The following is a 13,485-nucleotide window of genomic DNA, read 5'->3' as shown; positions in this document are numbered from 1 at the left end:
GCCACACTCCATCAATCTTTGACAGTTCACCAATAACAGCTTGCTCTTTACACCATTCAACGCCCAGGTCTGATAAGATTGTAATGCAAGAGAAGAGTCCAACGACTTCCCATACAATAAACACAGGGAACTCAGCTGACTGCCATAAAGATTAAAGTCCCTGTTAAACTGTGGTTTCCTGTGAGAAAGAGAGGGCTGCTTGAGGCCAGCTATTCTGCTCCTGTTTCAACAACAGAGCAAAACACTTCCACCTGCGTTAAATTCAGGACAAATAAATATCCGTATTGGGAACTGTAATTTTAAAGTTTTTGCCTTCCCCTATGATTCGCCAAAAGCAGACTTCCTTGAGCAGCAGCCTTCAGACTGAGATCGAACTCGACATTTCAAAACGAGACTCTTCTTTCCCTTTCTTGCTCTTATTTATTGAATTTGTTAGTCGCTTCTGCCCAGGACTTACAACTCACAGCCTCAACCCACGCCACCAGCCTCCCCCCCCCTCGCTTTTGGGGCAAATCGCTGCTCCCCGCGGCCTTCCTTGACCGAAGAATGAGAAGCAATTTGAAAATAAAACAAGGAAGCCTCCTCCCTGGTTCTTCGAGGCACCGGCTCGTCGCGGCTCCGAGGCCAAAATATTACCCCGGGGCTTCCGCGCAGCTCCTGCCAGGCCTAAAACCTCCTGCCTTCGCCAAGGGGTCCTGAACCCCTTCGTCACTGACAGACAGAAAAATGAGAATTAAAAATATTATAATCCTGAGGGGAGGCGGTACCGAGAGGCGCCCACCTCACAAGCCGGCCAGACTCGTCCTGTCAGCGAAGGGGGAAGGAGGCGGCCGGTGGGTCCCCCGCCGCCTCAAGCGCCTCAGGGCTGCGCCGCTTCTCCCTTCCTTCCCCTCAGGCGACCCGCCGCCCCCCGCTCGGCCCGCCTAGCGCTCACCTGCGCCCGCCGCCGCCGCCGCAGCCCCGCCGCTTCACGTCGGTCTCTTCCCCACACCCCCCGCGCCGGCCCCACCGTAAGGACAACGCCGCCCGCGCGCTCCCGGGCTCGCTCCCGCGCGCGGCCGCCTGGTCGCCGTGACAGCGGCGGCTGCTCGCGGCGGCGGCGGCGGCAACAGCAGCAGCAGCAGCTGCGGCAGGTTCCGCGTTTGTTCAAAATCACGCGCCCAGCGCCATTCCGCCGCCGCCGCATCCCATCATAGCTCGGGCAGCGGCGCCCTGGCAACCGGCGCTGCGTCACCGGCGCCAAACAGCCAACCAACCCGCGAGCCCGCCCTCTTTCTCGCGCCGCGCTGGTTTCTCCCGCCTTCCCTCCTCAAAGCGCGCTCCACTTCCGCTCAGGGTCCCTCCTCCTCCTCCCCTTTCGGCGCTTCCGGGGTCCGTGACGTCACGGCGCATTTCCGTTGGTTACGCGGCTGCGTCGCCGTCTCTAGCGTAGAGGCGTCTCGCGCCGGAGGAGGCGGAGCCGGCGGCGCTGTGTTTCCCCTCACAGGTTGTGGGCGGGAAGGGGGAGGATCCAAAATGGCGGCGGCTGTGAGGCAGGAGCTGACCCAGCTCATGAGCTCGAGCGGCTCCCACAAGGACCTGGCCGGGAAGTGAGCGGCTCCTTTTTCCCCTCCCTTCTCATAATGAAATTTCATAATGTTGTATCATTTTACTGTTGTTAGCCGCTCCGAGCCCGGCTTCGGCTGGGGAGGGCGGAATATAAATAAAATTTTTATTTATTTTATTATTTATTATTCTCCAGTAGCAGCCAGCGCCGAGTCTGACCGGGGTTACGGGGTAGGGAGAGGAGGAAGCGGAGCAGACAGGAGCATCTCTTGCCTTAGGGAGGCCTCCCCTCCTCTCAGGTCTTGTTCTGGGCCTGCATGGCGCTGGTTCGGTTCCCTCCGTGATGAGCCTCATCACAGCTATCTGCCAATCACCCATTCCCACCACCCTTCTGAGTAATACCCCTCCCCACCTTCTCACTATATAGAAGGGTCTGGAAACTTCTGTTTCAGTGTATCTGAAGAAGTGTGCATGCACAGGAAAGCTCATACCAAGAACTGACTTAGTTGGTCTTTAAGGTGCTACTGGAAGGAATTTGTTTTGTTTTGACTGTTGGGCCTTGTGGATCTAGGGTGATCTTTATGGAAAAAAAGCAGAAGCAGCGTGGGTTAAGAAAACAAATGGGAACATTAATTTAGTAACAGCAACAGCAGTGGTTCCTCGCACCAGTTCCTGGGATTTTAGCAGAAATTCATTCGAACCCATAAAAACAAGTCAGCGGTGATTCCCGGTCTAATTCGAGTCTATTATCTATTTCAGGCATGGCCAAACTTGGCCCTCCAGCCGTTTTGGGACTACAATTCCCATCATCCCTGACCACTGGTCCCCTTAGCTAGGGATGATGGGAGTTGTAGTCCCAAAACAGCTGGAGGGCCAAGTTTGGCCATGCCTGATCTATTTATTTGATGTGTTTCTATGCAGCATTTCAGGTGGACCTTATAAGAGCAGTTTATGTAAGATTATTACAGCTCTATGGGGTGTTGGGAGACAGGCTCCTTCAGGGGTTGTTTGTCCATCTTTGGTCCCCAACCCTGCACTCAGTTCTCACCTGTGGCTCCTAGATTGGGGGGGGGGGGTGTCTTGTCATCTGAGTAGCCCAGGACCTCCAAACACACTGCCCAGGCTTACACCCTGTGAGGTCACTTTGGAGCTGCTAAAGCAGTGGTTTGTCTCTCAAGACGGATGCCAACAACACAGACTTCCAGGAACTGGCCTCCCTTGCAGCTGTAGTTGAAGCAAATGTAGTCCCTTGCATAACATTGTACTCTTGTGTTTGATTAGAGTTAATGCAAGAAAAGGTGAAAAGAGGATGATAATCTTCTCTTTCTGCAAAAGGAATTGTCAAATTGTGTCCTCATTTCTATGACTAGCTATTTCATTTCAGTAGGAAAGCACAAGAACTGTTAGATCTCAGGATTTCCATTGAAATGGAAAGTATGGCATGTACGTACTCTAAAATGGTTTTGAGAAGAATGGCATTCTAAAATATCATGCGTATTGTCCTTACATGCACAAGATGTAAAGCTAATTTTAAAAATACACCAATTTTTAGCAACATAGGAAGCTATAATAAGTCAGACTGCTAGTCCATCTAGCTTAGAATTAGCTCTGTATTCGATGATATTTAAACCTTAACTCTTTTTTTTTTACTGCATTCTGGCAGGTATCGTCAGATATTGGAAAAAGCAATTCAGCTCTCAGGAGTGGAACAATTAGAGGCATTAAAAGCCTTTGTAGAAGCAAGTGAGTTTAATTATCAGTTTTCATGAATTGTTGAATGACAGCTTTGTAAGTATTTAATTGCAATCGGGAAAAATGAATGGTCTTAGAAATCTTTGTACATTGAAACAGGCATCAATATAGCACTGGGGATTTGGTAGGGAAAAGGTTGAGGTGTCGTTTTTAAGCATGAATACTTTGACATAAATTTCATCAAAATCAGTGGGATATTCTGAATAAACATTTCTAGGCTGTAGGAGGGTTGTTATCTCATAATCCTGTTATCCAAGGTTATGGTCTCTGCAAAATGTTAATACTAATATAATTATTTTGGCATCCGATCATAAAACAGTGATGTGGTGAAACAATGAATGGGTTGTGCCCGTGCAGGGGCAGCATTCCCCCCCCCCCTTCTGTGCCATGCTACTCATATTCCACATTTCACAATGGTGACTCCGAGCCTTTTCATTATGATAGCACAGCAACTGAGTTGCAAACAGATGCTATGTCAGTGTAACAGTGCCCAGGCTCTTATGAGCTGGTACAGCTGCCTAAAAGTTTGAGTTGGAAACAGGGGCCTTAACAATGGTTATAGACTGAATGCTCACTAAAATGACAGGCCTAATGACAATGTATAGCCTGACTTTCTTTCCACCTTGTGTCTCTTAAACCAGTGGTCAATGAAAACGTCAGTTTAGTGATTTCACGCCAGTTGTTGACAGACTTCTGTACCCATCTTCCAAGTCTTCCTGATGGCACAGCCAAAGAAATCTACCATTTCACCTTGGAAAAGATCCAACCTCGTGTAATTTCATTTGAGGAGCAGGTAAGAGCAAGATGGTGATCAAATTTCAATCCCATCCTTCCTCCCAAAGGAGCCCAGGGCAGGAAACATCAAAGTGATTTAAAAATACAATTAAAAATAAAATAAAAACATTTTCAAACTTGTGAAACAGACACATGCCCTCCGCTAATAAGGTTGTCAAAAACAGTACGTTTCAAATGCCTGCGTAAACAACTATTTAAATTCCTCCAAAAGGAAACATAATGAAAAAGACAGAAACACCTCACCAGGAAGGACATCCCAAAGATGGGTAATTGTCTCCAAGAAGGCTCTGGCAAACCAGTCAGATAAAGAGAAGAGTATATTGAAATATTTTCAGTACAGTGGTACCTCGGTTTACGAACTTAATCCATTCTGGAAGTCCGTTCTTAAACCGAAACCATTCTTAAACCGAGGCACACTTTCCCTAATGAGGCCTTCCGCCGCCAGTGCCCTTCCACCATTCGGATTCCATTCTTAGACTGAGGTAAAGTTTGCAAACTGGGACACTACTTCCGGTTTTGCGGAGTTCTTAAACCGAATTGTTCTTAAACAGGGCTGTTCTAAAACTGAGGTACCACTGTACTGTACTCTAAAATATAATAGATATCACTGGCATATGATAAGCCTTGCCAAAAGGACAGCAAGGAAAAGATGCCCCAAGTCAATTTGTTCCAATAATGAATACAGACTATTCAGTTTTGTTCATCCTGGCATACTTTGCTAACTTTATTAAAACAAAACAAAAAAAATTCCTTCCAGTAGCACCTTAAAGACCAACTAAGTCAGTTCTTGGTATGAGCTTTCGTGTGCATGCACACTTCTTCAGATTTCGTGCATGCACACGAAAGCTCATACCAAGAACTGACTTAGTTGGTCTTTAAGGTGCTACTGGAAGGAATTTTTTTTGTTTTGACTATGGCAGACCAACACGGCTACCTATCTGTAACTTTATTAAAACAGTCATTAATTGAAGGTAGCTTTGTTTGCCCTGTAGTTTCCTGCAGCTTGTAAAATTTGTACCAAATTCTACACCACAAATTTCGCTTCTACCCTGGAATAACTCAAAACAAAAATCACTACGCTTCTTGGCAGTTTGTATCCTAATACATCCCTCATATGCATTTGATTGAGAAGTATATTTAAAGATATTGTAGATCATGTAAAATCAGATTATCATTGTCAAATGGGCAAAAGGAAACAGATAATATAAAGGATATTAGAAAGTGGATCAGTTTGATAACTTGATTGCATTATAATTTTATGTCCTCATTCTTCCCAGGTTGCTTCTATAAGACAACATCTTGCATCAATTTATGAGAAAGAAGAAGACTGGCGGAATGCAGCACAAGTATTGGTGGGGATTCCTTTGGAAACAGGACAGAAGTAAATAGTTGTTAGAAAACCTGACATTTTTTCTTCATACATTGTATATCCTTTTGTAGTACAAATGCTTCATTGGGTATATTCTAGATCTGTTTCCTTGACTTTTCAATAGCTTTGGCTTCTCTGATTGTTCTGTGACAGTTGCACATACTATTTTGATAGATCAGTGATCCACCTGGAAACTTTTTCTGTGGGGAACTCATAACCCTTTGGTGCTGCTCATGTTGCAGTTATAATCTTTAGAGCACAGTCCTATTTTTGGTTTCAGCAACCTCTACTTTTTTATTTTTATCTTTGCACTTATTTTATTTTTGATTTCGATCCAAGTGTCTTCTGTGGAGCAGTGCATAAAGTTGAGCTGTTTTTTTCCTTACAAGAGACTGCGATGGACCTTGTTGCTAACTTCCATCAAATAGTGTATTGCATTATGATGAGTAGTCAACGTGCCCTACAAGTTTTAGGACTACAAGTCCCATAATCCCTGAGGGTTGATGGGAATTGTCATCCACAGCATATAGAAGGGCCCCACATTGAATGCATTTGCATTAAGACAGTGGGTGGTATTAAAGTAGACCTACTGACATTAAATTAGTTGTGCCCATTTTAATAGTCTACTGTGAGTAAAGCCTTATGACTATTAGCATTCAAAATTAACCAATAAATTACATTTCCATACCCTCTTGCGGGGGGGTTGCCATTGAGTATCCTGCTTCTCCATTTCTCTGGGGAGCCTATCTTTCCTTTCAGCCAGAGTTGGCTGGTGGCAAACATTATACAGCGTGTAGTATTACTGTAAGTATGTTTGCAAAACTCTTATGATGCAAATGAACTGAGGTTTCAATAGTGTATTTTCCCCCCTTTCTATTCAAGGCAATACAATGTAGATTATAAATTGGAGACTTACCTAAAAATTGCCCGACTGTACCTGGAGGATGACGATCCCGTTCAGGCTGAGGCTTACATCAACAGAGCATCTCTTCTTCAGAATGAATCAACCAATGAACAGTTACAAATTCACTATAAGGTGAAATACTAACATTCTTGTTTTGAGTGAAATGAAATAACATATTGCTTAAAAGTTTTATCATTATATTTTTGCATATACATCTGTTCCTCATTTCCTGACCTCAAGGTTGCTACCCTTGTAGTTGCAAATCAGGATAAATAAAAAGTGAGGCCATCTGTTAACTAAATGTCATCTTCAAACTCTGCAATTTTCACCATTTTATTATGTGAAATCTGATTATGGTCTCCAAGATTGCTTTTTTAAGTTATCAGCTTAAATGATGAGGAAGGCATTTACAGCTTTGAGATTCCAAACTATGCCCACAACATATTTGGATGGGAGATAGCCATAGTATCTGTAAATCACTGGGGCTAGGGAGAGATGGAAAGCATTGTTCATTACATACTATATTGCTCCCTGTATAATTCTCCTAGGGATACATTTCTCAAAGGACTTCTTCAGAGAATTCCCTTCATGAATAGTAGGGAGGACATTCATTATTTGTTGGCGGATGGGGATAAACAGACTACCTGAATGGCGCCCATGTTTGCCTTAGCAGCCCATTGGATTAAAGAGAATTTCATTATGTAACATGGGATCCCGTCTGGTGGTGACCACTTACTCCATGTACTCCATGTACTCCATGTACTCCAGTACAGTTCATATTAAGGATGCGGATGGTGCTGTGTGTTAAACCACAGAGCCTTGGGCTTGCCAATCAGAAGGTTGGCGGTTCGAATTCCCGTGACGGGGTGAGCTCCTGTTGTTTGGTCCCTGCTCCTGCCAACCTAGCAGTTCGAAAGCACAAAGTGCAAGTAGATAAATAGGTACCGCTCCGGCGGGAAGGTAAACAGCGTTTCCCTGCGCTGCTCTGGTTCGCCAGAAGCGGCTTAGTCATGCTGGCCACATGACCCGGAAGCTGTATGCTGGCTCCCTCGGCCAATAAAGGGAGATGAGTGCCGCAACCCCAGAGTCGGTCACGACTGGACCTAATGGTCAGGGGTCCGTTTACCTTTACCTTTACAGTTCATATTACTGCATTTTTGTGATGACCAGTGGTGTTTAATGCCTGACTGGAAGGCGAAACAGTTGAAAGCACACAATAACCTAGTTCTTGTGTGACTTTTCTATGATTTGAACATGTAACTCCTAGACTGCAAGTCATTCCCTGCTCTGTACCCCTCCAGGCTCTACCTAGTTTTTCCAAGGGCCACTTTGGTGGAGCAGTGAGCTTGATGCACCTAACTCCCCAAAGTGTCCTGCTTCAAAGTCCCAGCACCACAACCTCTACTCTTTTCACATCCCTCTTGAACTGACAGGTTATTTGGAGTAGGGGCTGTGGTCCTGCTACTTCCCGAGATACAGATTTGGCCTAGCAGTTGCTATCCTTTCATTCCCCCTCCTTTGGTAATTCTTCACAGAACTCTAGCCCAATGGTTGCCATCAATTTGATTTGAACTCATTTTATAAAGAATTGATTTTAGAATGCTGTATTACTTTACTGTTGTTAGCCGCTCTGAGCCCAGCTTTGGCTGGGGAGGGCGGGATATAAATAAATTATTATTATTATTATTATTATTATTATTATTATTATTATTAATTATTATTATTCTGACCTGTAGTATGAAAATTGATGGTCAGTTGCATGAAAAGTGGTAACCCTCAAATATTATTACTGGATTTAATAGGTAACATAGTGAGCAACTGTATGTTTTTTTTCCTGTTTCAGGTGTGCTATGCTCGCGTTCTTGACTACCGAAGGAAGTTCATTGAAGCTGCCCAGAGGTATAATGAGCTTTCTTACAAGAGCATAGTCCACGAAAGTGAGAGACTTGAGGCACTGAAACATGCCTTGCATTGCACAATCTTGGCATCAGCAGGTAAAGCAACACTTGATGGCTGACTTCTATATATGCTATTTTCATTTTAGTCTTTGGGATTATATATATGATCCTGTTCTGCAAGGGGTGGGGGAGCTCTACTCTAAAGCAGTATGCATGTTATGCTTCCATAAAACAAAACTTCTGCATAAGCTGCCACAGGTTGTCTGCCCTGTGTCACTGGAATGTTTCATGTACGGTTTCATGTTAATGATTATGATTACTGAAACCAAATCATCTTGGTGGTGTAGCATTCTAGAAGCAGAAATTGCAGTTTGTTTCCATAGAAAGGATCTAGCTGCTAAAGCAATCTGCACCTAGCAGGTATAATTTGAAAAGTCATCAAGTTGAGTGCTGTGGGCAGGCAGGAAGAAATTGGCCATTTGCTACTGGCTCGCAAAAAGGCAGCTGAGAAAATGCATTGAAATAGAAGTGAACAGTACTGAATTGAGATGTCCCAGTTCACGGTATTCTTACTATTTTTCAGGACAGCAGCGTTCCCGTATGTTAGCTACTCTCTTCAAGGATGAAAGATGCCAGCAGCTTGCGGCCTATGGGATACTGGAGAAAATGTATCTAGACAGAATTATCAGAGGGAACCAATTGCAAGAATTTGCTGCAATGCTCATGCCACACCAAAAAGCAACAACAGCTGATGGTACTTGGGTCTCTTAAAGTGCGGGTGTACCCTGTTCTGATGGGCACTCAGACATTGTTCCTTTCTGTATATACCCTTTCAAAATGAACATTGTTGCACTTTGGGTCAGCTTTAGTAGTCATTTACATTGGGTCTTTATATCCTTTTATACTCCAGTGTTTGGCACAAATAACCTAGTTCCATGAAATTTCCAATCCATTGTTTCCTAAAATATGGTATGTGTATCCCTAGTCATACATGAAAGTTTTCAAAGTGTACACAGTAGAATTTTTAAATTTTACTTCATGTTTTCTGCAGTTAAAAAAAGCTAATTCAAAGATAAAGTAGTATTATTTTCAGCCAAGAAGGAGTACTCCAGTAAGATAGAACACTCAAAAGGGGCATGCAATTATTGTAAGTTTGGGAAACGCTGCTCTAATCTCCTTAGCCATCATGTAGTACTTTGGGCTTCCATCAACATTTAGACTGAAATTACCTTTCTGTAAGCTTGACAAAGATGCAAAAAAAATATTACTCTTAGTTAAGCAGGTTTATATCCTGTTCAGCACAATGATTTAAAGCCAATAAATCATATTATGAAAGTTATGATATTATAATAATGTAAGCCAATTTCTTTTCTACCTTTATTACGGAGCAGTATTGATGGAACAGAAATTGAGGACTGCATATGCTACATACAGGTTTTTTAAATTATATTTGACTTGCAGCCAAATACATGCTGAATTTCAAACTCCTAATACATTGTCAGTTTCTATTTCAGGTTCTAGTATTTTGGACAGAGCTGTCATTGAGCATAATTTGTTATCTGCAAGCAAACTGTATAATAATATTACCTTTGAAGAACTTGGAGCATTATTAGAAATTCCTGCAGCCAAGGTATATAGACTTGTGTACTGTTTGCTTTTGTTTTGTTCAAACTAAGCTAGTTTTAATAACGTCTAGTTTGATGAAGAACTAGTTCACTCTTCTGCTTAAAGCAGATGCGTTCAAAAAGAAAGGAACAAAAAATGATTGATGCTGGTATAAGATGATGATTTATTAAATTTCTGTACTGTCTATAAGGGATGCAGGTGGCGCCGTGGGCTAAACCACAGTGTAATCAACAGTTGCAAAGGTCTCCTGCAGAATAAATTGACATATATAACTTTTCTCTACCACCGACACACCTATGTACATATACATGTGGCAAAAACCATATCAAGAGTGGGCTTCTGTTTATTAAAAGTAGATGTCCTTTTGGGTTTTGTTTTTCAGGCGGAAAAGATAGCATCCCAGATGATAACAGAGGGTCGCATGAATGGATTTATTGATCAGATAGATGGAATTGTTCACTTTGAAAGTAAGTTAAGCTCTAGCTTGTTGTCCTTGCTTTAGGTGCGGTTGAAGCACATGTAATGCAAAAGCAAAATATTTTAGCCTGGTGTACAATCAACATGGGGCGCGGGTGGCACTGTGGGTTAAACCACAGAGCCTAGGGCTTGCCGATCAGAAGGTCAGTGGTTCGAATCCCCGCAACAGGGTGAGCTCCCGTTGCTCGGTCCCAGCTCCTGCCAACCTAGCAGTTTGAAAGCACGTCAAAGTGCAAGTAGATAAGAAGAAGAGAAGAGTTTGGATTTGATATCCCGCCTTTCACTCCCTTTAAGGAGTCTCAAAGCGGCTAACATTCTCCTTTCCCTTCCTTCCCCACAACAAACACTCTGTGAGGTGAGTGGGGCTGAGAGACTTCAAAGAAGTGTGACTGGCCCAAGGTCACCCAGCAGCTGCATGTGGAGGAGCGGAGACGTGAACCCGGTTCCCCAGATTAGGAGACTACCGCTCTTAACCACTACACCACACTAGGTACTGCTTCGGCGGGAAGGTAAACGGCATTTCCGTGCGCTGCTCTGGTTCACCAGAAGTGGCTTAGTCATGCTGGCCACATGACCCGAAAGCTGTATGCAGGCTCCCTCGGCCAATAAAGCAAGATGAGCGCTGTAACCCCAGAGTCATCTGTGACTGGACCTAATGGTCAGGGGTCCCTTTACCTTTACCTTTTACGATCAACATATGACAAAGTGGTAATTCTCGCTGTAGCCACCAGATGGCAGTAGTGTCCGTGCAATAGTTTGAATTCCTGTATTCCAAAATACCTGTATCTGCAGACCTGGTAACAGAAAATTTGCTTATGCAGCAAACGAATAATGGTAGGAAATTTAATAGAAACAAGCAATGAATGCAAGAATGAATTCTTCTATTGTCTTTTAGCTCGTGAAGCCTTGCCGACGTGGGACAAACAGATTCAGTCTCTCTGCTTCCAAGTTAACAACCTTTTGGAGAAGATTAGTCAGACTGCCCCAGAATGGACAGCACAGGCAATGGAAGCTCAGATGGCTCAGTAGACTTTCATTTCCCCCCTGTTCTGTAGAGATTGTTTGTTTATTTTCATCTAAAAATGTGAAGCTAGCATAAGAACTCACGACTTTGGCTCAACTTCTGCTAGAACCCTATCTAGACAAAGGTGTAGATGTGTGTACATTATGTTTAAAACCCCAAAGGTTTATCTTAAAGGTATGGTAGTACAACATAGACATTATGTTGTTTAAAAAATAACTGAATGGAATACAAGATGTTTTTTAAGTTTTGCATTAAAATTTCAGTTGTTTCGTGGCCTTGTGAATATTTGTGTGTGTGCGTTGGAAACTGAAGTGCTATATTCTATTTAGCTGTAGTTATTCCAATAAAGGCAGGCTAGAAGTTAATCAGATTCACTATCTTCAGTTTTCATTTGCTACATCCTATCCTCCCCACAGAACTTCCATCAGGATAATTGATTTATTGTGTTGAATTTACAGTCTGTGGAGCTTTTTGTTAAACCTTGGAAGGCTTTCATCCTTTGTTTATTATATGTATATATAGCCTCTCCGTATACAGAGCAAAGAGAAAACTAGTACAAGGAAGTTGCCATCCACTCTAGCCAAATATGTGTGGATGGGAGTGGATCTGGCCCCTAAACCTGTATGAGCAATGTCTAGTGAAACTAAGGGACAAGGGGAGAGGAATAGTTATAGTGGGAAAATGTTTATTGACATCAGTTATGCAAAAACCATTTAAATCAATATAGTTCATGTGAATCTTAGAACTTGGCTATCCTGGGTTAAACCAGAGCCTAGGACTTGCCGATCAGAAGCTCGGCGGTTCGAATCCCCAAGACGGGGTGAGCTCCCATCACTCGGTCCCTGCTCCTGCCAACCTAGCAGTTTGAAAGCACGTCAAAGTGCAAGTAGATAAATATGTACCGTTGGAAGTACTTTCCTCCCAGGCAAAGAGAGGAGGTTTTGCAAGAAATGTTTGACGGCTCGGACCCCCGGCATGAGCTCTGGGACACAGAAGGTGAAGATGAAGATGATGAAGAGGAGGATGAGGAAGAAGAGGAGGAGGAGGAAGAGGAGGCAGATAGTGACTCCAGCTCAGACGGCAGCAGCGAGGATTCCCACGCCGAAGAAACCCAGGAGTTCGGGGAGCGGGGTCAGGATCCAGCCTCTTGCTTCCAGCCAAAAGCACGCCACCCGGGATCCCACCATTGCCGCCGACGCCTTTTCGCCCCGTACGCCTTGCAGGAGCGGCATTCGCCAGGGCTCAGGAGCAGCTGCAGGGTGGACCTCAAACTTGGGGCAGAGAGACCCCGCCTTGGGAAACCCCCCTCTCCCACTGGGTGCAGGATACAAGATCCATCTGCGTAACAAATTGGTATACACAGCAGGCGACCAGGTTCTGCTCCCGGACTCTGTCCCACCCTTCTTTCCAGTCGTTCTACACCACTGTCTCCACCTGCAGCCGCTCCTCCCCAGATGCAGCTGCGGAACAAGGCGCCTCGCCCTCAGAACTCGAACCCAGAGCCATGCCTCTCCCCGCCGTGGACTGCAGCGGTTTCTTCTACACCGACCCAACGATGCCACCAGGACATCGGATCTACAACTGTCTTTCTGTCTCCACCCAGGAAGTCCTCCGCGGCCTGTCGCTGGAGACCCCGCCGCCCATCATGTCTGTCCGCACGGCTTCCCCGCCTCGCAGGGCCGGTGCCCGCACCCAGTGGCTCTCTGAGCTGGAGTGCAAGGCGGTCTCCGCTCTCATGGAGCTCCCAGACAGCACCAGCCAGGATGGGTGCCAGCCCTCCCCTTGCTTGCCAGGAGAAATGGAGGGGCTCAGGGAAATGGAAACCTCGGACATACTGCCATAGCGCTGCAACGAGGTGTCGTAGCGCTGCAGGTTCCATAAGGCATGTGTAAAAGGGAGATTCCTGCGTCTCCTCCCGTCTGTCTGGCCTGGCGCCGCTAAACCCCTCAAATGGACAGTGAGTTCTTGGGGGCACAGCTTGCCCCTCCTGACTCAGCCACCCCCAAGTGAATTTTCTCTCTCTCTTTCTCTTTCATAACGTTGCGGGAAAGGGTTTTGTGCTAGGAAAAAGCTCTTTTTGCGGTGGGCTGAAATC

At 44.7% G+C, this 13,485-nt stretch overlaps 1 protein-coding gene and 1 long non-coding RNA gene across 3 annotated transcripts in view; both read left to right on the top strand.

Moving 5' to 3' along the window:
* Positions 1-13,485, top strand: part of LOC309350483 — a 300,644-nt gene that overhangs the window by 190,974 nt on the left and 96,185 nt on the right. The window lies entirely within an intron of this gene.
* Positions 1,430-11,663, top strand: COPS4 (COP9 signalosome subunit 4). Of its 2 annotated transcripts, none has more exons than XM_081877063.1 (10): positions 1,430-1,589; positions 3,209-3,288; positions 3,939-4,090; positions 5,370-5,473; positions 6,344-6,497; positions 8,209-8,359; positions 8,847-9,017; positions 9,778-9,893; positions 10,272-10,356; positions 11,262-11,663. In XM_081877063.1, exons 1-10 carry the CDS (start codon positions 1,516-1,518, stop codon positions 11,393-11,395), a joined length of 1,221 nt encoding a protein of 406 aa, XP_081733189.1. In that variant the 5' UTR covers positions 1,430-1,515; the 3' UTR covers positions 11,396-11,663. The 2 variants fall into 2 exon arrangements, with proteins under 2 accessions (XP_081733189.1, XP_081733188.1); XM_081877062.1 differs by having other exon boundaries at positions 9,766-9,893.

Source organism: Podarcis erhardii (genome assembly GCF_964252035.2).
Source record: "Podarcis erhardii genome assembly, chromosome: 9".
Taxonomy (NCBI): domain Eukaryota; kingdom Metazoa; phylum Chordata; class Lepidosauria; order Squamata; family Lacertidae; genus Podarcis; species Podarcis erhardii.
The sequence above is the reverse complement of the archived record's forward strand: the minus strand, read 5'-3'. Positions and strand labels throughout refer to the sequence as shown.

Coding starts and splice junctions, on each gene's coding strand:
- COPS4 (XM_081877062.1), top strand. CDS start 1,516: ATGGCGGCGGCTGTGAGGCAGGAGCTGACCCAGCTCATGAGCTCGAGC. Junction 4,091..5,369: donor TAATTTCATTTGAGGAGCAG/GTAAGAGCAAGA, acceptor CATTCTTCCCAG/GTTGCTTCTATAAGACAACA. Junction 8,360..8,846: donor CACAATCTTGGCATCAGCAG/GTAAAGCAACAC, acceptor ACTATTTTTCAG/GACAGCAGCGTTCCCGTATG.